The sequence below is a fragment of the Impatiens glandulifera genome, chromosome 9 (genome assembly GCF_907164915.1).
Source record: "Impatiens glandulifera chromosome 9, dImpGla2.1, whole genome shotgun sequence".
NCBI lineage: Eukaryota > Viridiplantae > Streptophyta > Magnoliopsida > Ericales > Balsaminaceae > Impatiens > Impatiens glandulifera.
In genome coordinates, this window is record NC_061870.1 from 34,953,924 (window position 1) to 34,979,717 (window position 25,794).

General features: G+C 31.2%; 3 protein-coding genes across 3 annotated transcripts; 1 reads left to right on the forward strand and 2 right to left on the reverse strand.

Annotated features, from left to right (window-relative positions):
- Positions 1-709: 709 nt before the first annotated feature.
- On the reverse strand, positions 710-3,163 carry LOC124916675. The gene is made up of 6 exons (XM_047457425.1): positions 3,054-3,163; positions 2,621-2,666; positions 1,795-1,918; positions 1,590-1,669; positions 1,168-1,271; positions 710-957 (listed from the first exon to the last, which is right to left on the reverse strand). Exons 1-6 carry the CDS (start codon positions 3,135-3,137, stop codon positions 919-921), a joined length of 477 nt encoding a protein of 158 aa, XP_047313381.1. The 5' UTR covers positions 3,138-3,163; the 3' UTR covers positions 710-918.
- Positions 3,164-8,188: 5,025 nt separating this feature from the next.
- On the forward strand, positions 8,189-10,337 carry LOC124914280 (SNF1-related protein kinase regulatory subunit gamma-1-like). Its single transcript, XM_047454794.1, has 6 exons — positions 8,189-8,429; positions 8,600-8,772; positions 8,943-9,152; positions 9,236-9,511; positions 9,595-9,758; positions 9,838-10,337. The coding sequence occupies exons 1-6, from the start codon at positions 8,258-8,260 to the stop codon at positions 10,130-10,132; spliced, it is 1,290 nt and encodes a 429-aa protein (XP_047310750.1). The 5' UTR covers positions 8,189-8,257; the 3' UTR covers positions 10,133-10,337.
- Positions 10,338-14,128: 3,791 nt separating this feature from the next.
- On the reverse strand, positions 14,129-14,668 carry LOC124916334 (auxin-responsive protein SAUR71-like). Its single transcript, XM_047457057.1, has one exon. It carries the CDS (start codon positions 14,666-14,668, stop codon positions 14,129-14,131), a length of 540 nt encoding a protein of 179 aa, XP_047313013.1.
- Between the last annotated feature and the right edge of the window lie 11,126 nt (positions 14,669-25,794).

The following is a 25,794-nucleotide window of genomic DNA, read 5'->3' on the forward strand; positions in this document are numbered from 1 at the left end:
TATTTAGCAAGAGGAACTTGATTTATATATGCAGGCATTCCATTCCTTATCCTATCTATTTTCCAATGTGGGACAAATCACTCTCTCTCTCTCCTATTAGCTAGTAAACAACTTAAGAGACTTTACGATGTGAGTTATTTAAAATGATTTTCTAATAATTCACTTTATCAAAATCATTTATTAACAGTTCGTTTGATATTTGATATTTTTTTTTCATCTTTATAAAAAAAATATATTTGAAAAAAATGAATTATTTGATATTTATTTAAGATAAATTATTAAAATATTCATATGTATTTAAAATTAATAAAAATAAAATACGGATAATGAGATATTTGTGGTTCTACTATGTTTTAATGATATATTTAATTTTTTAAAATCTAACAGTATATCTGTTAACACAACAACATCCCATTGTTCAAACATTTCACTTCAACCATTTTCTTATGTTAGGAACCAAAACAAGAGGCCATATTAGTTCATCAGTTGTGAGTCACATGTTAATGATCAACATAAAGAGCTTGTATGATCTTTTTTATTGGGATTTTCTTTTAAAAGTTTTGTTAAGAAAAAATAAATCTGTTTAAAGTAAGAATATTTTAGTTGATAAAAGGAGAGGTAAGAATATTTTAGTTGATAAAAGGAGAGGAACTTTGATGATTAATAATTATAGTGTGAATTGATAGAGATTTTTTTTTTATTACAAATGGTAAAAATCCTGAAAAGAACTATATCAATCTAAGCCAAAATGTACTACACTGTAAAAACTAAAAACACAGTAGTAAGAATGTTGAAGTAAAATATGGAGACAATGCAATTTACCCAATTTACATGGGACAAGACATGATAAGAAAGTTGGCATAAAAATGCAAAAAAAAAGTTCCTGTCTCTTCTCCTAAAACTTGGAAGTCCAATGGTTCATAGGTTCTCGGCCCTCAAACGTGCAATAAGCTCATCCTGCCAAAATTTGAAAAGGGTCACAGACCACTTCATTTGGTTAAAGTTTCATAAACAACAACTCATTTACTATCAAGGGCATAACCAATAAGTGATTATTGTATTCAAGTTTGGATTAAAGTCTCTTAATTCTTTTACTATGCAAGGGCATAACCAATAAGTGATGGAAATTAATACGAGGGAAATAAGTAGAGAAAACATATCACTTGCCTTTCTTCCTCTTGGTGAAAGACCATTCTCACTCAAGAGTGCACGAAGCCTTTCCATTGTCAAATTATGCAAATCCTTATCAAGCACACGGGTTTTTAAACCTCCTGAGTTGTCATAATATAGGAAATACATGCTCCATGTGAGAATTTATACTCAAGAAAAGAAGAATATGCAAGAAGAAGAAGAAGAAAACAAATAAATGCATAAGATTAGATTTTATGGATCAAGACGTCAATCAAGGCATCCTGTTTATCCCATTTGAAAACACTTTTGTTTATGTTTTTGTATGTGTTAATGTACCGAAACAAAAAATAATTTCTACTAAATTTTGTTTTCAAACGTTTATGTACGTGGAAACAGAAAACAAAAGTGTTTCCAAATGGGATATGAACCAATGAATGAAGCTATATAGTAGAGCTCACCTTCACAAGAAGAATTTTGGGCGTTTTTCATGTCCTTGTTACTAGTTCTTCCATAGTAGGATTCAACTCTTTCTCTAAGCCTAGGCATACAGAAGAGAACTAATTACAAAGATATTAAGAGGAGTTGGTGTTCTTCGTATGCGGTACCTTTATACAGTTACATTCTATTAAACATGGTGAACACAATAAGACAAGGGCATGGTACCTCTTTCTTGAATCTTCATTTGAAGTTGTGCCTTTTACATCCTTTGATTGACCGAACTTTCTCTTGTTAAGCCTAAGAGTTCTACTTAGTATGTTAGTTTGATTTGTCTTTATCAGTTGGCCCTCTGTTCATAAAACAAACAAGAGTCAATCTACAAATTATAGATAACAATCTGTATTATGACAAATTGCTGGAAGATTCACGTATCAATGTTGTTTGGTAAGATACTAATAGTACAACAATTTCTCATAAAAAAAAGACCCTCTTTTTGGGTTGCCTCAATTATTGCTGAAAATATTTTATACATTTCCTTCATCTATAAATCATAGGATAAGCACTTCAGCAAGACATTGTGCTAGAAAAGGATATTCTAATTATTATTTTTTTTCAAAATACCCAAATAACTCAAGGTCAAAACCACCACTAGTATGATCTCAGAAGCTCTACAAGTTGAGAAAATTTCAAAATTAAGCTACTTCATTCAGTATCTAAGGAAAAGAGGAAATTGCTAATGATAATTCTTAGATAATAATTGCTTTGTTTGGGAAGTGATAATCCACAATCAACTATTTACAAAAAGCTTTCATATATTATGAAGAAAGTAGCAACTATCAACACTCTTGATGATTTACATAAAATAGTCACTTACTGCAATAGAAAAATCAGAAGCTATTGTATTTACCAGAAAATAATAGTGTATGAAAGTTCCATAGATGAGATAGAAAGAAAGTTGAGCAAGAAAATCATGATAAAGATGGATAGAAGTGAAACTCCACATTAGTGGTTTGCATACAACATATAAGAGTTACAATAGAATAGAACCAACCTGGAGGTGATGTATCATGATCACAAATATAAACCCGCATCCCACCCTGCAGAAACATATATATGATGTTTAAGGAAATTTAAACAGAACATTGATTTTATCTATTCTTGTGTAAATATATGCATGCAGACTTTTCCTTGACAAGAAATAGATCATTCTTACTACTAGTAGTGCAAGAAATACAGCATCCCACTTTCTTGGCTTCTGTAATTATATTTACATAACAAAAGGGGTGTTCTTATAGTGCAATTGCATAATTCTAAAACAATGTGATGTTCTAAATCATAAGGTGATGAAGTATGCATAATTATCAAATTTTGTTGAATGCAATAGATCGGCAAGAATTGAAATGGAGTATAAATAAGAAAGCAGGAAAGTAAGTACTAGGGTTTATAAGTAAAAGGGGGACGCGGCGAATAGATAGATGACCGACCATGTTGGAAGACATGAGAGTGGATGAAAATAGGCCGCGAGAGGGAAGCTCAGCAAGATACTTTGAAGCTTCTGAAGGATCCATCACGCCGCCAACTCAGTTGTTCGATCGTCGTCGCTGATGCGAGGATGAAGTCAAATAAATTCTATCGCGATTATTCAGAGAAACGGTCGCCTCACGCCTCTCAAAGTTCGTTATGACTCTACTGTCTCAAAATATATAGAGTTTTTTTCTAGGATTTTATCTATTATAAATTCACATAGTATATTAGGGAAATTTGATGAAATGACCCTACTAATAGCTTTAATTCCAAAAAAGGCTCGCGCCTGATAATGTTTATAAATTGGGTATTTTTGCCCTGCGAAAAGTCTATAATACCCCTCGAGCGTCTGCTTTACCGCTCAATTACGAGAAATGTCATTCACGCATTTTCATCTAAAACACGTGAGTTGATTAACGCGTTTTAAATGAAAATGCGTGAATGACATTTCTCGCATTTTGTGTATTTCTCGCATTTTGTGTATTTCTCGCATTTGGTCTATTTCTCGCATATTGTCTATTTCTCGCATATGGTCTAATTAAATGATTTCTTTGTAGGATGGGCTAATGAAGGATAAGAAGGTGCAGAAGAACTCAAAAACAAGACTCAAAGCAAGACCTACTGGTGCTAAAAAGAGGAACTTAAAAACAAGACTCAAAACAAGACCTACTCAAAACAAGACCTACTGTACTTAAATAACTCATCTATTAATTATTATAAACAACAACGAGATTCTTTAGTGGTTCAAAGATTTTGTCAAACACCTGGTGTGTAGGAGGACATACCCATATAAAAACACCACTAGCCCATATAAAAACAAAGATACGGTCCCCCGCTCACTTTTTTGCTGAAATTCACGTTTGTAATACTTAAAATGATGATTCATCATTACCTTATGCCTCACATGTCTCTCTCCATTACTTTTATTTAACGGTACTCTGTTATTTCAAATATTACTGAAACATGGTGATTACTTCAAATAAAATTGAACTACTATAATTATGATCTAATAAAAAGGTCCACACTTACAATTTGAAATATCCAACTTCTAATTGTTACCCACAATAAACAAAGAGTTTCAATTCAACTAATTCATCTAATTAAATTTTGTTAATAAGTCTTTAACAATATCTATCCAACAGATAACAGAAAGAAAAAATAACACTAAACAAATATCAAACTATACAAAAGTATTACCTAGGATTAATGAAATAAAAAAGAAACATATTGTGTTTTATCTAGTTACTAATTATCAAACTGTCCATCTGAGTTGAATTGCCTCAAGTTTCCATATTTTGGTAATCTTAAGTTCTTTCACGAGCTCTGCTTGTGCTGTCTCTCTCCCCCCTTCACAAGTCTCCATTCTCAGGCTAAACAGTAGACAAAAATGAGCAAAATAATGTTGCATTTGGCAGCTGGGCCTAACAAATTAATAAAGCCCATTAGGGCATATTTAATTAAGAAAAAAAAATACACAACAGTTTTTAGTGTTTTTTTTCTCTCTCCCTCTTCCAGCCGTTGTTCCTCTATTAAAGCAGCAATTCCTCCATTGAAGCAACAGGTTCTTCTTCTGATTTTCTTTTATCTTTTCTCCATTTGGTTAGTCATCTTTAGTGATGATGATAATGTATGTGAATGACAAGTTAGGATGATGTCAATTGATAACTTTTGTTAGATTACCTTTAGACTTGTATTTAACTACATTGTATACCCATTTGATATAGTGGATGATTTAAGTGGCCGAAGTGTCCCGTGGTTTTTACCTAATTTGGGTTTTCCACGTAAAATCTTGGTGTCCTGTTCTCTGTTTCTTTGATTGTTTGATGCTCAATTGTTTTGGATGCCTATTTGATTACACAAAAGGGAAAAAGAATTGTTATGTCTTGTTGTAACTTGTTTATTTCTGAATTGCTAAACAAGTGCTATTATTCGATTTCTACAACAAATAACACAGAAGTCAAAATCCTTCTTTCTCGAAGATGGTCTGCTTTGGCTTTGTGGTTTTAGTTGTCAACCACCTCAATTAGGGTAGTTTCATAGTCACTAGGTGCCTCAAATCCATGGAGATTGATCACTGTGGCAGCCACATTTGCAAGTCCTCCAGTTGGAACATCTTTCCTGTACCTCACACCAACCGCCAAACCTGGCCCTCCAATTGCAATAGGCACATGTACAAATACAACCAAACCCACAAATTATTTCTCGATTTTCACCTCGATATAGTAATAATAATAATGCAGATTTGTTCTTACAGGTTCAAGAGTATGAGAGGTCAAAATTTGAACATTTCTATTTTTATCAAGACCTGGCTCTCCCTGCTTGTCTGCCAACATCCAAATATACAAAAATTGAATTCAATCAACAACAACAGCTGAATTCAAAAGTATCTGAATCTATATATCCCAGGAAATGATTGGTGGATTCCTAAGCATTGCTTGATCTGGTTTATTTAAGAATAATTTCAACCAACTCATTATTAATCTTGTCGTTTAAATCATCATTAGTCAAAATACTCTCTAAAAGAAATTTAGTAATACAATTCAAATACAAAATTGTTTGTCAATAAAGCAGATATGATCAAGATTCAAGAATAGAAATTAGACCTTGACAGCTTCATCAACAACTTTGCAAGCAACAACGGTGGCATCAATATCACCAGTGTGTCCTACCATATCACCATTAGGAAGGTTGACACAAACCTAGAACAAAAAAAGACAGATTTTAAACCACATTTGTCAAAAACAAAAGTTTAACTTCTGCTTCCATAGATCAATGAAGTACAAACCCATGTGTTTTTTATTGTCATCATCTTTACATAGATAAACTTGTAAGATATCCTTAAAACCCTAGATCCTGCATCCAACATAATATCACTTGGATAATATTCAAAATCCTATAATACATAAGAATGCATTGAGACGAGAATGTCTTACCTTAGCGGAGCAGCGAGATCGGAGGGGATAGGGTTTGAGAGAGAGTCGGAACCCTAAAAATTGGAGATTTAAAATGAGGGTCAAGATTATGCGCTTTATATAGTATGAAAGACGCATATTACATAATGCGAGAAATCGACAATATGCGAGAAATAGACCAAATGCGAGAAATACATCAAATGCGAGAAATATACCAAATGCGAGAAATTAACAAATTACGAGAAATGTCATTCACGCATTTTCATCTAAAACGCGTTAATCAACTCACGCATTTTAGATGAAAATGCGTGAATGACATTTATCGTAATTAAGCGGTAAAGCAGACGCGAGAGGTATTATAGACTTTTCGCAGGGCAAAAATGCCCATTTTGCAAACATTATCAGGCGCGAACCTTTTTTAGAATTAAGGCTATTAGTAGGGTCATTTCATCAAATTTCCCGTATATTAAGCATTTAAAAATACTAAAATTTTGAAAATTTAAAAAATATATTAATATACTATTTTTTTTTATTAATTTAAAATTTTAATCTCATTAATTTAAACCTCTCCTATATCATTGTCTCTTGTATTTTATCTCTCCATATATATTCTTCATATATTTATGACCAAAATTTGTCCAATAATAAATTACAAACAATACATTTATTGTTTTTATTATTATTTTCTTAATATTTATATATTTTAGTAAAATAATTAAAATTATTTATTAACTTATAATATATATCTATTATAATGTCTAAATTTAAATTATATAATTTATTTTAAATGATATATTTATTTATTTTTTAAATGTATAAGCAAGTATATTTAAGTGTATAACTAATATATTATATAATAATAAAAAAATGTAAGAGATTTTAATTTTTTGATTAACAGACATTATAATTAGTTACTTTTTATGTTTATAGAGTCGATTTTAAGATAAATAATACATTTTTATTTAAAATATTTTATTTTAAATACCTCCTCACCTCATTATTTTTAAAAAAAAAATGTGAGAAAAGAAAATAATTTTTTTATTTTTTCAACACTTTGATGTCATCTCTCTCTCATATCTTAATATATATCTTTTGTATATGTACGTTCTATTTGTCTTTTTGTTATATTATAATATTGTTTATTTTCAAAAAAAATTAAGTAATATTTTTATTTTTTTTACTAAGATTTTATCATTTTTCTATTGACTAACCTTTGAATAAATTTAGTTATATTTAAAATGTTTGTTTATTCACGCTGGTTAATTAGCAGTTCATATTTTATTTTTAAAATATTATAAATATTCAGCTTATAAAATATAAACTTGTAAAATAAACAAAAATACAATAGAGAGAGCTACTAAGCTAATAATCAATTTAAATAAAATAGATCCACTAATCATTTCAATTAAATTAATTAATGCCATTATATATATATATAAATGTTTCTCTCTAACCATATATAAATGATAAAGACAAGTGACAGCGCATATAAATATCTAAAATATCGATGTCACAAAAGAAATAGTTTTTAAAGAATGGATAAGAGAAAAAGATAGTTTATAATAATACATCAATAAGCTCTTGACCAAAAAAATCCCTCCCCTATAATAACATTAATATGGTCCAACTTCTACATTATTAATTAATAATAATTTGTGCTCTAACATACTTTAATTAAATCAAAGTTAGTGTCTGGTCACCCATATATTCTTAAATATTATCATCATTAAAATTATAATTAATTGATTAATCTTTATAATGTAAAAACATGTTAATTTTATTAATATTAAGTTAATAATTGCTTTGTTAATTAATTTTATTAAAGTGACTATAAGTGGCCCATGACATAAGTGGCGCACAACACATGACCCCAGCGCATGTTAGACAAAAACCGCTTGCGTGGCCGCCTACCAAAACCCGGATAAGTATACATCTGAAAATTCAATGGATAAGAAGGAAGATCTAAAATTATCTGTTTCTCAGTATTTGACTCATGATCTAAATTAATCTTACATCCTTCAAATCCCAACCGTACACGTTCTGATCGACTTCTGTAAAGTTCAATCTGACGGCCTCTATTATTAAATCAGTAACTCCCACTCTACGTGTCGTCACACTTGAACATTTTTCTGTTAATTATTCAAATACCACTTGACGTTGATGTTGATCGGCTACGCCATTCCATTCCGGTTCACTTCAATTTTCAGCTCTGTGATTTCTAGAGAGAAAGATCACTGTAAAGAGGAGTAAAGATGGTAGAAGATAGTCCGAGAAATGGAATGTCAAGTCCTGAAGCGAAACTGGGAATGAAAGTGGAAGATCTATGGGACGTGCAGGAGCCAGAACTCAGTTCGACCGATAAACTCAACGCCTGTTTCGAGAGTATACCAGTCTCCGCTTTTCCTCAAGCCCCATCTTCTCAAGGTACAGTATTTCGATTCAATTTCATGGTTTATCTCTATTTTATGTATCTTCTCTTAGTTTGATTGATGATCAGTAATAGTAGTAGTAAGAATGATTTCTATTACTAATTGAAATTGTAACATATTGTAAGTGAATGATTTCATTTAATTGAGATGAACAAATTGGTGCAGTTGTTGAGATAAATTCAGATGCTACTTTGGCTGAAGCAGTTCAATTGCTTTCTCAGCATAAACTTCTTAGTGCTCCTGTTGTGAATGCTGAAGCGCCTGATGATGCTAGTTGGATTGATAGTTATATGGGCATGGTTGAGTTTGCAGGCATCGTTGTCTGGATTCTGCACCAGGTTAGGATCTGGAATTTAGTATCATCATCATTTTTCTTAAAGTTTTGTGCTTTGATATCGAAATTGGGTAATTCTTGTTATCTATAATTGAAGTACAATTTTGCTTTTCTTCATAATATTAATGGGAAATCATCTAAACCCCTTTCTTGACATTATGTTTTTGTTGGCAGTCTGAAAGGGATGATAATGAATCCCCAAAATCAGATTCGAATTTTTTCGATGGTTTCTCAGAAGCAGCAGCCAGACCTGCCGTTGCAGCTGCAGCTAGTGAAATGTCTTCACCGCGAAAACTAGGCTGTTTGAGCCCTAGATCTGCTGCAATAACATCAGGGAACTTTTTCCAAGCCCTTACATCTTCGGAATTTTATAGAAATACAAAGGTTTGAACCAATTTTAAGTGGGCACACTTCTATTTTGATGTAGCAATTTTGGTTGTCACTTATCCGTTGCCTATGTTTAACAGGTGAGAGACATATCAGGGTCATTCCGTTGGGCTCCGTTTTTGGCTTTGCAGACATCAAACTCATTCTTGACCATGCTCTTGCTTCTGTCCAAGTACAGAATGAAGAGTATTCCTGTGGTGGATTTAGGTGAAAGGAAGATTGATAATATAATAACACAGTCTGCTGTAATTCACATGTTGGAGGAATGCGCTGGACTTCATTGGTTTGAGAGCTGGTGTACAAAGCAGCTGTCTGAGCTTGGTCTTCCTGTTATGAAGCCTTTTGATATGGTCAAGGTATTTCTATCCCAGTCCCACCTAATGCGACCTATTACACTTATACTTGTTGGTGGTTAATTATTTTTGTCTCGTTGGTTTAGGTGAACGAGGATGAACCAGTTTTGCAGGCGTTTAAGCTGATGCGTCAAAAAGGAGTTGGTGCAGTCCCCATAGTAGAAACTGGTGGAAGAAAAACAGTTGGGAATATAAGCATTAGAGACATTCAGTTCCTTTTGGTTGCCCCAGAGATCTACATGGATTACAAGTACTTAAAAAAATGGATTCATTCATGTTTGGTTTGAAAGTTGTGCGGACAATTCTGATGTTTTATAAAATTTGAACAGGTGTATCACGGCTAAGAATTTCTTGACAGCGGTTAGAAGGTACAAGGAAGATCATGGCGAGTCACCATTGGTGAATGACATGGTGACGTGTAAGAAAGAAGACACGTTGAAGGAGGTAATATCGACTTTAGACTGCAAGAAGATCCATCGGATATATGTTGTAGATGATGATGGAAATTTGGAAGGGGTGGTGACACTCAGGGATATCATCTCAAAGCTAGTTCACGAGCCGCGAGGATATTTTGGGGATTTCTTTGACGGAGTGCTACCACTTCCGGCTGATAGCAGGGTTTGAACAAGTTGGGCTGGCTGGCAACAAATAATAACGGCTAATGAAACTCGTTCTTAATAAATTTTGGTTCGATTGTTGATATGCGTGTTTTATGAGGTCGTGTGAATGTAATGTGTAACATAGAGACGAGAAAGCTCTTTGTTGTAAGATATGGTAAAAGAGTTCATTCTACTTAGTGAATTTCAGTCTTTAAAAGAATCTCTTTAGCCCAATTTGTATAATAAAGTGAAACACACAATTCTCATGATAGTAGTAAAAGACTTCAAAATTAACATTGGCCAATTTTATATTTTTATTTTAAATAATTGCACATTTTGATTCTTTTTTAAACCTCTAACTAGAAATTTCATTGGAGCAAATAAAAAATATAATTATACATACTTTAAAGATAAGTTTAAATATTGTTTTGTGTATGGTTTTAATGTTCGGACCAAGGATGTAAATATGCTCTATTCCCAATAATATCGGATAATAATAGTAGGAACAATTGAGATAGAGGCCAATTAAATTGCAATTCTTATTTCTGAGTATTAATATACATTCAACCCTTAGCTAACTTAAGTGAAAAAAATATTATTTAAAAAATTAAAATTTCTCATTAAAAATAAGTTAAATTAAAGTTAGACCATAACGGTAAAAATTATACTAAACTTTCTAATAATAAAATAAAAAAAGTACTAAATACATTCATTGACAAACTGATTTTACAATAGAAGATTTAAAAGATATATTTTATTTGATACGGTTATGAAATGTAAATAGTTATATTTATGCCTTAAAAATATATTTATTATTTTTAAAATATATTTCATCACTTTTTATAAATAGAACAAAAGTGATACTAAATTATGTTTAAAGTACCCAACTTCTTATTTAAGAGAACAAAAGTGAGACTAAATTACTAAAAAAAAAAATCATATTTTTTTGAGACATTTTATAATAAAGAAGTTTAATTATATTTTTTTATATATTAAACATGAACAAAATTTTACTTTTATATTTTAATTTAATATAATTGTGATAAAATAAAAGGTTCCCTCTATACCTGTATATAAAAAGATAAGAAAAAAAAGAGCATTCTTAATTTTTTTTATTTTTTTTTTTTATCTTTTCTTGTGAATCTGTATGTCTTACTTGAAAATGTTTAAAATTAAAATTTGGCAAAGATGGGTTGTGGATATATTCTATACATTTATATTAATTAAATTTATTAGAAAATATAGTTTGACTTAAAACTTAATATTTTATTGTAATTTCTTTAAGGCAGGTCTTAACCTAACCGGCTAATAATTGTTTTCTAAATTCAGTAGTGTTACTGTTTATTTTATAACTTAATTCTTAATACAGTTGGTTATTTATATATAATATAATTATATTAACTACTCACAACTTTTTTTTAATAAAAATGGTCAATTATATTTAAAAACAAAGGAGAGAGTCGATGATGATTTTAATATTTGTCCGTTGGGACTTTTGCCTTTTCTTTTTTTTTTCTTTTTTTTGTCTACCCTTAATTTCCTCTTTTGCTTGGCTTTCATTTTAATATTCTACTTTTGCTTTTTCTTATTTTTTTAATGTAACTATCTTTGTCAAACAAAATAAAAATGACCTAGGAGAATATGAGTTTCGAATTTTACTTAAAAAACCTGCTAATTTAAAAGATGATCAAATTATACGGTCGAATTAAATTACTCAAATTAATAAATTATAATATAAAAAAAACAAGAAAAATAACACTCTTTGACCTTCAATTTCTTTTTTCGTGTTTATAAAGATAGATAAAATTAAAATCTCATAATAATAATAAAAAGTCTTCTTGATATCTAGTTATATATTTAGAGTTAATTAAATTAGCTTAAGTTTGCTTAAACCTTTGAACCAAACCTTATTTAATTTTGTGTTTATTTCTTGTATACACGTTTGTTGTCTTGCTGTACAAAAACTCTTAATATGCATTTTAAAAAAAAAGTAGCATCAGGTCAACTCTTTTAAATATATACATATAATTTTGAATATTCAGTTTGATTGACAATAATAATAATATATAATTATAAGTAGTAATGAAATTAAATTAAATGGAATAAATCAACTAGAAAACGTGACAAATAAATTATATTAACCTAAAATAGAATAGAGGGAGAGGTAACAGAATGGCCATTTTTGTTAAAGTTTGACCAATTTTTCAAGTTGAAGAATCCAAGTTTAACAAAAATAAGTTTTTAAGGACAAAAATGGAACTCCCACTGCCTACAGCTATCTGGTATGACTAAATTATTATTGAAAATAACATTCATGTACTTTTTCAATTTTACACCTGTTTCAAATTATTATTTGATCAATTTTCACACACAAATTAGATTTATAGATAGTCATTGTTGAAATAGTTGAAATAGTTGAATTGAGTTCATACTATAAATTCTATATTGGTATATATAAATGTGACATTTTTGAGAATTAAGTATGACACCTCACTGTCATGGACTCATGATCACCCCACTTAAATTTAAAGCGTTTTCAGACGAAATTGAACCTGTCTTAAGCCAATTCTTACCACTAATATTCTTTGTATTAGTAAAAATAAAAAACGTAACCACGGTTAACTTCACCCCCACAAAGTTCATGCATTTTAATGGACTCGTCATATTTAGAGAAATTATCATACCCAAATCCTGATATATAGTTGATCATTGATATGCTTATTTAAGGATAGAATATCTTGTCAACCTGACATATAGTTTTTTTTTTTAACAAGTGCAACGATTAAAACCTAAGAGGTTAGTTAATTAACTAAAACAAATAACTTTGAGTACAATATATTTACAACATGAAATGTCATAGTTATGAATTGAAGGAAAACAAATTTGACAAATATTAAGCTACAAAATAAAATTGAAAGGAAACAATTGTCCACATATAGATCTTGATTATTCTAGTTGGGGGCATCAATCCTTAAACATCTATTAGATATTAACAACATGACTAGTCATGGAGTTTTTCTTTTTGGAACCATATATGTCTTGTTCTTCTTTGGTCCCCAAGCAGACAAAACATCTTTAATTAACACATTCATCATTTATGTCTTATGATTACTTATGTTAACACATCATGCTTTAAACAATGAAAGAAAATTTTCATTGAGATCCTAATACAATTCTCATGTGAGTCAATTTGCCAATCAATTAAGAAATACGCATGGACTTCATTCGTTGCACAAGAAATTATTTGCAGTATACATAAGGGTCTCGATTCTTCGTATTCCACCAACAACGTATATATCGTGAGAATATCATCAAAACCTTAGACTCCCTTTATGGTAACGCACCAAAAATGGAAATTATCTTGGGGTAATTAAGATTTGAGAAAGTGATATCTGTAGGGTGAAGAACTTACATGGGATTTTCCCTAGCTAACTTAAAGGAACAACTCTTCAATTTAATTTCACATGTAATAACATTCATAATCATTAATTAGTTCATTATAATGATTCACTACATTTGTACAAACTAAAAGGAACATGACCATCACATTAATTAATTAGTTTTACAACGCAATAAATTAAAAGTTCATAACCAACCATTAATAGGAAAATTAGAAAGCACATGCCTTAATCCAACTGTTTTCAGTCCAATAACAGAAAGTTATTAATTCTAGTTGAGACATATTTTAAGAAGAAAGTTATAAACTCAGTTAGCTATATATGTTGAGTGTTGCAATGTCGGCCATTCTCAAGATACAATGAATCATGAAAGAATACACAAATATTAAGGAAGACAATCAATGCACTTTGATCGTATTAATTAAGAAGGGTTATGAACTACACCTCGATTAATCGAAAATATATGTATACATACAATTTAGTACATATATTTCATTGAAGAAAACCTACTCAACATATTCATGATATTTTTTGTTTTAATTTAAAACCCCCCTCCATAAGTAGCTAGTACTTCTATCTAAATTAACAAGCCAAACCCTAGTTACATATATTATTATTATTAATTAATTCAACTTGAGCATCGGAGAAGAGAGCAACCCATAAGAGCCATACCCACCAGATGCCATGTCCCCTTCATGACGTATGCGGCGGCGAGAAGGGTTAAAAGGGCTGCAAGAGGCGGCGTAGCCATAACCGGAGTGGTTCATGATCTTGTCACGAGACTTGAGATGGTTATCATGAACTTGATTATCGATCTCGGCTAGTACCTTATACAAAAGGTCAACTTCACAAGGAAGCAATATGGGTCCTTGGCTACTATAGCCATATTCCATTTCCGAGTCTTCAAGAAGCATCATGAACAGAGGGTGGTTCGCGTACTTAGCCTTGATCACGAACCTCTTCTTCTCCGGTCCTACATAGACCGAGAAACATCCTCCGGGCGCCACTTGTGATCCCGACTGCGCACATGACTTGCTCTTCGTTAAAGCCTCGTTTGGTTGTTGGTATTTGTCAGCTCGGCTGGTACTACTCATTGACCGACATTTCTCCCATGTTTTCAAGAACACGTTCTTCTTGGTATTCTTCGCCTTGGGAATATCCATTTCGATCCGTAGGTTAATTAGCTAGCTAGCTAGCTAGCTAGATGACACTTTTTCCGGTCCACCACAATGAAAATGAAAGAAGTTTTTGAAGAAGAAATGAATAGAAGGAGAGGGTACTACTATAAAGAAATTAAGAGAATAGGATAGAGATGAAGAAGAGGGAGTAGTTAACTGGGGGGTAAATAACAATTGAAGGAAGAGAGAGAGAGAGAAGGGTTATCTGTTTCTTAATATCTTGTAAGTGATATTCGAGTGGCATTTATTTATATAGACTTAATTAAACAAATGAAATGAAATGAATTGAAATAGAAGCACACCCACATAGAAAGAAACTACTAAATTATTTGCACCATTTTTGTCAACGCCATAAAAGTTTGAATACCATTCTAAAAATGCACTTTTTCTATCCCAACATGCATACACAACAATAACTCCACTACCATAAATATATAGACAATAATGGCTAATTTTTTTTTAACAAATTAAGACCATTTTCTTTTTCTTAGGTTAATTAATTAATTGGGTATATATAGTGAAATTCACGGGACAAAAAACTATATGATCGTGATTTGAATTTCTATATTTTCAATTGATATGGTTTGAAAACTTAGTTGAGAATGTTCATCTCATTTTAAAATTTGTTTTCAATTTTGTAAGAATGACTAGTACAATATTTCATAATTTATAAATTTTCACTTAAATTAGAATATTCTTATTGAAAATCTATTAATATTAAACAATGAAATATATTTTAGGTGTTCTGTTTTATGTTTTTCCTTTTTTTATATGTTTATTATCTGTGATGCAGCGTGCGTGGCTAGGATGAACCTTTATCAAGATTCGTTGATTCTTACGAATACCGAACGTTGATAGATATTGAGGAAACCTCGTTTTCTGATTAATAATCTTCCCCTAACAAAGTGTTTTAAGATTCTTTAAATACTCAAACCCTAGCTTGCAAAAGAAATAAACAACTTTTAATAAATTGCAAAAAACACCCGAAACTAATAAAAATGCGATTTTGAGCCCCTAAACGTCGTCAGATGGCCTTAAACCATCATACCTCATGGCAAAACCATGACTTCTTCACAGCACCACATTTCCGCCCGAAAAACACTAGGCAATCGTCGAAATCTGACACTTGCGAGATATTTTCGGATGCTGCAACTTTCGCATAAACGCCTCTTCGACTCGCACCGCATCATTCCCCCCAGGGTAGAAAAGATTCGTCCTCGAATCTGGAACCGCATCATCCTCATCAGAAGAAGACTCACCCACAAAAGGAACAAGATGCTTCACATTGAACACATCAGAGGTACGCACATGGCTGGGAAGGCGTAAACGATAAGCATTGGGGTTGATCTTCTCCACAATCTCAACAGGACCAATCTTCTTAGCAGCAAGCTTGTTATATTCATGAGCTGGAAAACGATCCTTAGTCAGAATAGCCCACACAAAGTCACCAACTTCAAAATCAACATCACGCCTTCTCGAATCAGCCTTCTCCTTGTACTTGGCAGTAGCAGCAACCAAACGGTCATGAGTGGTCTGATGAACCTGAGCCAACTGACCAACAAAATCCGCAGCAGTGGAATGAGGACGCACCTTGCTGGGCAGCGCTAACAAATCAAGAGGAGCACGCGGAGACAGCCCGTAAATCACATGGAAAGGACTGAAACCAGTGGAGCGATTAACAGCATGATTGTGAGCAAACTTCCCAATGAAAGGGCGAAGAGTCTGGTTCATCACACGCATAAAGGTGCTAGGAGCATTCGACAGACCAAACGGCATAACCAGCCACTCATATAAGCCCTCACGAGTCTTAAAGGCAGTCTTCCACTCATCACCCATGCGAATACGAATCTGATGGTATCCACTCTTGAGATCCAGTTTGCTAAACACAGAAGCACCACCCAACTGATCCAACAAGTCATCCAACCGGGGAATAGGAAACCGATAACGCACTGTAATCTTGTTGATAGCACGACTATCAATGCACATACGCCAAGACCCATTCTTTTTTGGGGTAAGAAGGGCCGGGACAGCACAGGGACTAAGGCTCTCTCGAATGTGTCCCTTAGCCAGCAAGTCCTCCACCTGTCTACGCAACTCTTCATGTTCTTTGGGACTCATGCGGTAATGAGGACGGTTGGGTAGGGCAGCACCTGGAACCAAGTCAATGTGATGCTGGATATCACGCAAAGGAGGCAAGGCACAAGGCAGATTCTCAGGAAAAACATCTGCAAACTCCTGTAACAGCGGCTGCACTGGAATAGGCACCTCAGAACTAGCACCACAGGTAATCAGCGAACAAAATAGAGCAAACACCATGCCCGATTCGACCATGGCGGTCTGAAAAGGACCCCGAGACAACAAGGTGGTAGGGGGGGACGCATGATGAGTGGGGGCAGCACCCTTCTTGGGCTGATTTGGCATCAACACAATCTTGGTACCATGAAATAAGAACGTGTAGGTATTACCACGCCCATCATGTATAACAGAATGATCAAACTGCCAAGGGCGACCAAGTAAAAGGTGACAAGCATCCATAGAAACCACATCACAATATACAGCATCACGATAATGGGAACCAATGGAAAAATTAACAAGTACGCGCTTGGAAACTGTAACATCCGTACCTTGACTCAGCCAGGACAGGCGATAAGGCTTGGGGTGAGGTTCAGTGGACAGACCCAGCTTCGAAACTGCAACCTCAGAAATCACATTCTCACAACTCCCAGTATCAATGATGAAGGTGCAAACTTTGCCACCGATGGTACAAGTGGAATGGAACAGATTATTGTGTAACCACTCGTTGTCAGGAGCACGAGGGGTTAAACATGATCGACGAATCACCAAAATGGGGCCAGCATCACCAGAAACATACTCCTCCGCTGCCTCATCATCATAAACATCATACACTGGGGCTGAATCTGAAGGAAGAGCAGAGTCAGGATCATCCACCTCAGTAAAAAGACCACGATTGGTGGACTTTGGGTTGCGACACTCTGCTTGGCGATGGCCAACTTCACCACAATTGAAACAACGCAAGCCACCGGGACGTCCCTGCGGGGGGGCTGTAGTGCTGCGAGGGGGGGCTGGGGTGGGATGGGCCGGCTGGGAAGAAGAACCAATGCCACTAGTAGGGACAACCTGTTTTCCAAAGCTACCCGAACCGCGCCTGGCTAGCTGTTTCTCAGCCTGTGAAGCACGCTGATGTGCCTCAGAAACAGTCAAGGGATCAAACATATTCAAAATATCCTGCAACTGGAGGCGAAGGCCACCAATATAGCGAGAAACCAACTGGAGAGGGGACTCAGACAGGTCAACACGAGCCACAAAGGTGTAAAACTCAGTGGAATAGTCATCCACGGAACGAGAACCCTGACGAAGATTCTGGAACCGCTGGTACAGGTTACGTTCGTAATTATATGGTAGAAACGCAGCCCTAATATGCTTCCTGAATTTGTCCCAATTCGTGAGCTTTGCCTTACCATGACGAACACGTGTCTGTTTCAACTGCTGCCACCATGCTTGTGCACGACCATGTAAGCGGATCGTAACAAGGGGTACACGACGATCTGCAGGAACTTCCTTGAAATCTAAAATCTCTTCAACCTGAGAAAGCCAATCAATAAACTCTTCCGGTGATAGACTACCATCGAACTTAGGGATGTCCACCCTGAAAGCCTGCTCCCAGCGATGATTGGGGCGTTCAGGGGATCGATTCCGAAGACCACCGAGAGGGTTTTCATCTGTCATCGTAACATCATCTTCAGGGTGGTGCATGTGCATAGATGCATCCATCCGTTGCGTCAACCATTCAACCTGCCGCCTCAAATCGTCGTTATCACGGCGAAACTCAGCGTTTTCACGTCGCAACTCAGCAAGGTCACCATCATCAGCACCAGGGGTAGGGTTGCGCGGCTGTCTTCGGGGCGGCATACCTCAGGGTCGACTGGAAACTGATACCAACTGATGCAGCGTGCGTGGCTAGGATGAACCTTTATCAAGATTCGTTGATTCTTACGAATACCGAACGTTGATAGATATTGAGGAAACCTCGTTTTCTGATTAATAATCTTCCCCTAACAAAGTGTTTTAAGATTCTTTAAATACTCAAACCCTAGCTTGCAAAAGAAATAAACAACTTTTAATAAATTGCAAAAAACACCCGAAACTAATAAAAATGCGATTTTGAGCCCCTAAACGTCGTCAGATGGCCTTAAACCATCATACCTCATGGCAAAACCATGACTTCTTCACAGCACCACATTTCCGCCCGAAAAACACTAGGCAATCGTCGAAATCTGACACTTGCGAGATATTTTCGGATGCTGCAACTTTCGCATAAACGCCTCTTCGACTCGCACCGCATCAATCTGTCTTATGTTTTTCTAATTAATCTATCAAACCTCCACAACATTACAATTGCTAAGGAAAATTTGAAATTGAATTCGGAGATCTATTTAAATCATTTTTTTTATATCTGTTTGAGAGTGGGTTGAATTTGAAATTTTATCTTTAATGAAATCCTTTGATAATAAAACAATATATTATCAAATATATAGTAACATATATAATAGTATAATTAATAGTGTAAAACATTAACTAATTAGTTGATTTTTTAAAACGTTAAATTAATTATACTAGTAAAATTTTCACGACAAACAAAAATAATATTAAAAATATCTTACTCTTTTCTTTTAAATTGTACGCAAATATTAAAACAATAATAATACGTTTAAATACAACGACAAAACAAGTTAAAAAAATTCACAAAACATGAAAATAATAAAATAATACATACAGGTTATCGAACTCATAGATACTCAATAAAATATCGGCTTTCTTAAACAAATTAATTATCAGAAAACATAATAATAATATTATTATTATTATTATGAATAATACACATCAAACGATTACCTACATATATATATATATAGAAAGTTGTGCAATTTTTCTTCAATTACATATATATATATATATATAGAAAGTTGTGCAATTTTTCTTCAATTAAATAGTCCACTACCAAGTAATTGGGATGCATGGTAACCAAAATATATATTAGTAGTCTCAATCCAAAATAATGAAAGAGTCCCATTTAAAAAAAATAAAATTATTTAGTAAAATTTGGTTACCAAATTATAATTTTAATAATTCTTTCATTCACAAAATTATAATGACATAAGTTCAATCTAAAATATAGCTGTCTAAAATCAATATAACTTAGGAAGAAAATATATATTTTTTCTTCTTTTAGGTCGTTTAAATAATAATAATTTTCTTACTATAATTATTTTGAAAGCTGCCACGGGCCACCTCTTTTCTGCAGTCAACCCATATGGTAATATCATATGCTACGCCTTCATTAAAATATTTCACGAAATTATATATATATATATATATATATATATATATAATTTGTATCCATTTTTCTGCAACTCAGTTAATTTCTAAGAAAATATAATCACAAGCATACATTCACTCTAATTTAGTGTTTTTAAATATATAAATTAAATTATTAGAATAACTCAAATTAGCCATAAGAATTTTATTTGTTTTTTTATAAGAGTATGAGTTTATACAATAGAGTAGTTTAAGTGACAATATTAGGAGTTTAAGTGACAATATTAGGAGTTTAAGTAAAAAATAGTAAAATTTCAAACGAAAATATTAAAATATTAGTTACTTAATTAATTTAATTCAAGTTTACACTCAATTACACCATATATATATATATATATATATATATATATATATATATATATATATATATATATATATATATATATATATATATATATATATATATATATATACATATACCATTTAAAATAATTAATGTATTAATCTGAATTCACAATATAGTAACACAACTCCATAAAAGTCCACTTTTATTTTATCCCTACTCAAACTCACCATTTTTCAACATCTATGAAAATGATATATAACTTACTATTTCATGACTTATGTGTTATCATTTATATTTTGATATCCAGCCATTCGGATTAGCTCAAACGACAAAAGTGAGATCAAATGTTACGGATTCAATTTTTACTTGGAACGTCTTAAATTAAAGAAAGAATGTTGTCGTGGGATGTCATTTTAACTTAATTACTACGTACATTAAAAAGAAAATGAAAAAATAATGTGAAATTGCAAAATTGGCAATTGTGAACTATTTTGTTAAATAAAAATATTTAGTTGAGAGGGTTGAGATTACCTATTTAATTGACAAAATTTTCAACGTAATTTAAATATATATATATATATATATATATATATATATATATATATATATATATATATAAAATAAATAAATATAATTGGTAAAAGATAAAACCTCCCATGTTCTACTAATTATATTTTTGGTTGAACTGGAGTTTAGACTGTATAAATATCAATTAGTAATACATGTTTTAATTAATATCAATTATATAACAGACAAAAGAAATTAATGTTAAAATCTGAGATGGTTGTTATATACATGTTTTAAATAATTGTATCATTTAAAAAGATAATATATGTAGTTGTTATAACAATAACTTTTGCGGGATAACATAGTAAATATTTTTGAGAAAAACATAATCTCAAGAATAAAGATGTTTTGTTTATGAAAGAATTATTAGTTACTCACATTTTTAACATCAATGTCATATTGTCTGTTTATACAGTTTGAATTACATATTTGAAAAATGTTTAAAAGATTAATTTGCTTTTACATTGGTAGAAATTTCTAGAAAAATTGACGTTGTCAGAATTTCTAGAATTTGGATATTGTTAAGAAATTTTTTTATTGACTTTAAAATGTTTTTGAACTTTTTATCTTACAAGATTAGTACTATTTTATTATTATTTTGGTTTGATTCCTAGGTGAATATAGAGTTTGTGACATCGAAAATTAATAATAGAACATAGTTATTTTAATGAAATTATTTTTTTTAAGAAATAAATCATTTCATATATATATAGTTACGTTTTATGTAAGGATTAAACTAAATAACTATAATAAACAACTATTCACTGCATATTATTCACTGTATATAATAACTAGTGATAAGAGTTATGGGTCACTATAAGTTCAATTTTTATTAAGAACCTTTTAAATTTTTAATATTAATTAAACATTGAAATGATTTTAGTAAGTATTAATTTTGGTTAAAAAATATTATAATTGTAATTTGTAGCTGTAATATTTATAAATAAATAATAAAATATTAACACAACCCACTAATAATGTGATTTATGCGTTGACGTTGGAATAAAATATAACTTACAAAAATTAAATTGGCCTTGTCGACTTATAGTCTTTATACCATTAATTTTTTTTTTTTACCACAAGGCGGCTGCTAGCTTTTTTAGTTAGAGGATGGGTTAGGCGGCCTTGTTTTTGCAAAATAAAATAAAATAAAATAACATCCTTGTTTGGTATAAATGACGGTAAATAAATATTTTGATGAAATTAGGAATTATTTAAATAAGTTACATTTTATTCAAATCAAATAAAACAAAATATCACTATTTTACCTGTTATTATAGTTTTAAATTTCTTCTTGTTTATCTTATCTTGTTTTGACTTTTTCTTACATTACCCAAATTAAACAATATTAAATAGGCACATAACTATTTTAGAAATTATCTAACCTAAGCATATTTATGAATCAAAAACCTAACATTGATAAAATAAACTAAAATAATAATTTTTGAAATTTTCTATATTATTTCCCAAATAAACAATTGAAATGAGTTGTTATTGAGCTCATTTTGAGGTATTTATTTATTTGAACTGAAATTATATTTAATAATTGAGATGAGGTGTTAATGGGCTCATTTTGAAGTATTTATTTATTAATTTGAGTTGATTCTAGATTGTTAGAATGGGTTACTTTGTTCAACTTGAAATGACATGATATTTAGAAATTAAGTTCAAGATAAATTAATTACAAGTAAGTAGTGAAGTAAGTAGTAGTTAAGAAAGACTGAAATAAGAAAATAGATCATAAATCAAGTCTTAATTAAAAAGTCATCATTTTAAAGTTGGTACACCTATCAATATACCCTTTTTTTCCTATGCTCATGAAATTAAAATTCTAACTTGCACAAAAAAAGTGATATATTTAATGATCTTATTTTAATCTTTTTTTTAAATATTTATTTATTTGTTTTGTAATTAAAATTTGAGATATATAATATTATAACATTATTAAAGTATAATTGATTAAAGTGTTATTAAAAAGTTTTAGACCTAGATCAAAGTATCAAACCTATAAGTAAAAGTAAGTATTAAAAGCAAGAGAATAGATATTATTAATTATTCTTTAATTACTTCTTAATTAAATAGTCATTTGCAAAAATTAAAAATCCTAATTTTCCATGTTCTTTAATCTGCCCCCCAATTGCCTAGATAGAAGAGAGAGACAATTGTGGCTGGTAGAAGTAGCTAGCTAGAAGTCTTCGGAATTTGGATAACTATGCATTGCCTTTTCAATTTTTAATTTATTTCCTTTGATAATTCAATTTTTTTCATATTGAAAACATAATAAGTTAAAGTGAAAAGAAAATATATTATGAAGAATCTTATTTACTTTCTTAAAAATAAATTCCAATTTCAAAATATATATTATTTTAACCAACTAATCATTCAAATTATTACAACTTAATTAATTACATAAATACAAGTAATATCACCCTCCATATTTTTTTTTCTTATTCGGTCCAAGTCGCTACAAGTTTGGAATGCTCTAAGCAAAATTTATTATTATATTTAATTTGATTAACTTTTATGTTATATTAAAAACATATAATAACATATACTAATTTTGTATTATAAATTTATAATTAACAAAATAAAAAAATAAAAAATAATTTAGTTTGTTAAATGTTATAGAAACTTCTAAAGAGGAGGCTGTTTAGCTTGCCTCACTATAATATATAAATAATTGACTTTAAATAGTTAATATTAGTTTACAAAAATGAAAATAATTATTTTCTGGGTAGATTCGTATGAGCAGACGTTACTTACTTTTGTTGTAAAATGTGACATCACTAGCTAATTAATTAATTATTTATATAAGACATAATAATAAGAATAAATAGTAATTGTCTCCCACTTCATTAATTAATTGATATATCATGTTCTTCTATGTTCCACACTTAAAGCATGCAAATTTAATATTCATCCACCTTCAATGTAACAACATATATACATATATATACATATGGTCAATAAGAGCCAACTCTTTAACTAGCTAATAATAATAAGATATGATTCATACCAACATATTACAAATATTTTGATTTTATTGAAGATATTTAAAAAACTTGATCATATACTTCAATTAATATATATATAAATATAAATAAAGATGTTGACATATGTCCATTCAGTTTGAATTTTGAGCTAGACTTTAAATGAAAGCTCATCTATGTAATGGATAAGAAATGAGTGACTTTTAATGTCATTGGGTTTAAATGTTATAATTTGAATTTAGTTCACATTTCAGATAGATATTATCGTGTTTTACAGTCATATTCACATCTATTGTATTTTCTTTTTTAAAGAAAATACTCACTTACGTACTAAGAGACTGACCAAAAAAAGAACCCTATTCCTTCACACTTATAACTTTTTTCAAAAGAGTAAGTATATATATAAAATGAAATAGGATCCTCTAGAACACATTTGACTTTGTGCACGGTTCCCCTCACAAGAGAGGGACAAAAATGTAATTATTATGATTTATTTATAATGCTAGTATGACACTCTACAACCATGATTCCTCGCTTAAACTCAAAACGCTTTCAGATGAAATTGAACTCGTGACCTTTTGTTTTTTAAGCCGACTCTTACCACTGAGCTACCTTGGTGGGGTAAAATTGGGACAACGAATTAGGTATGTAACCCGAAAACACACTTAACCAGACGTAGAATTTGTCGCCTAACGGGTTCGATCCCAGAAACTTAGGGTTTGTATTCACTTCTTATTACCGTTTGACTAGAAGAAGAATGAATATTACCCCTCTTTATGAGAGGGCACAAAGGTAAATCGGTTACAGAGTATAAAATACAGAAGAATGATATTTATCCCGACCAAGGTCCTATTGGTGTTCCAAAAGTCCCTTTTCGGAGTCCTGGAGACGAAGATGCATCTTGGGTACGAGACGAGAAACAATTTTTTTGGCACACAAATGTGGTTGAGTTGGGAAGAGATGAGAAATGTTATTTTATTGCATTTGTGCAGCCATGTTATTCGATCATGATGCAATGAAAAATACTTAGTTGGTGCAGGCTTTAGCTAAAGAAACATTGTATTTGTATACATAGTGCATTTGACTCAATCTTATTATTTTGTCCTTATGCTTTTTATTTATTTATTTATTAAAAAAATATAATTTGACTGTCTGTCTTTTTCTTCTTCTTCGAGGCGTTGGCTTCCATTCTTTTTATATTGTTGACCTATAGCACCATCAATTATTTCCTTAAAATAATTGCATAAATAGACAAATAATTATTAAATTGGGCCAATGGAAGACGATAATGTACACAAGTGCTAATTCATTCTAATACAACTTTTGTTACATTATTAATTTTTCTAAATCAGGTTCTCTATAATAACTAAATCAATTTCCATTTTAATATTATATTTTTAATAATAATTCAACTTTATTATATTGAACCACATAGTCTAACTTATTTTAAGTCAATTTTTTTTTTTTTAAATTAAGGAAAATTAACGTAACACCCCACCAGCATACTCCACTGCTTCAACTCAAATCGTTTCAAATTCTTTAAGTCCAAGTTTAATCTAACTTACCTCAAATAGTTACTTAAAAAATTATTGAAGTTATTTAAAAATTAGTACTTTATGATTGAATAAAATAAATATTTTTTTAGATGAAAAGATACAAAATAAAAATTGATAACTTATTCTATCAAACATAATTGATTTTCTTAATAATAATAAAAAACCTTTTTTTTTACCAAATAAATAATGTTTTATTTTCATTGAATGCATGAACAGGTAAAAGAAAGTGAAAAGGGAGGTGGTTCCTAGAAATTAAGAAAAAAAATCATCACAACTACTTCCATTATGAGAAGTTGAATTAAATAGCTTTAAGAT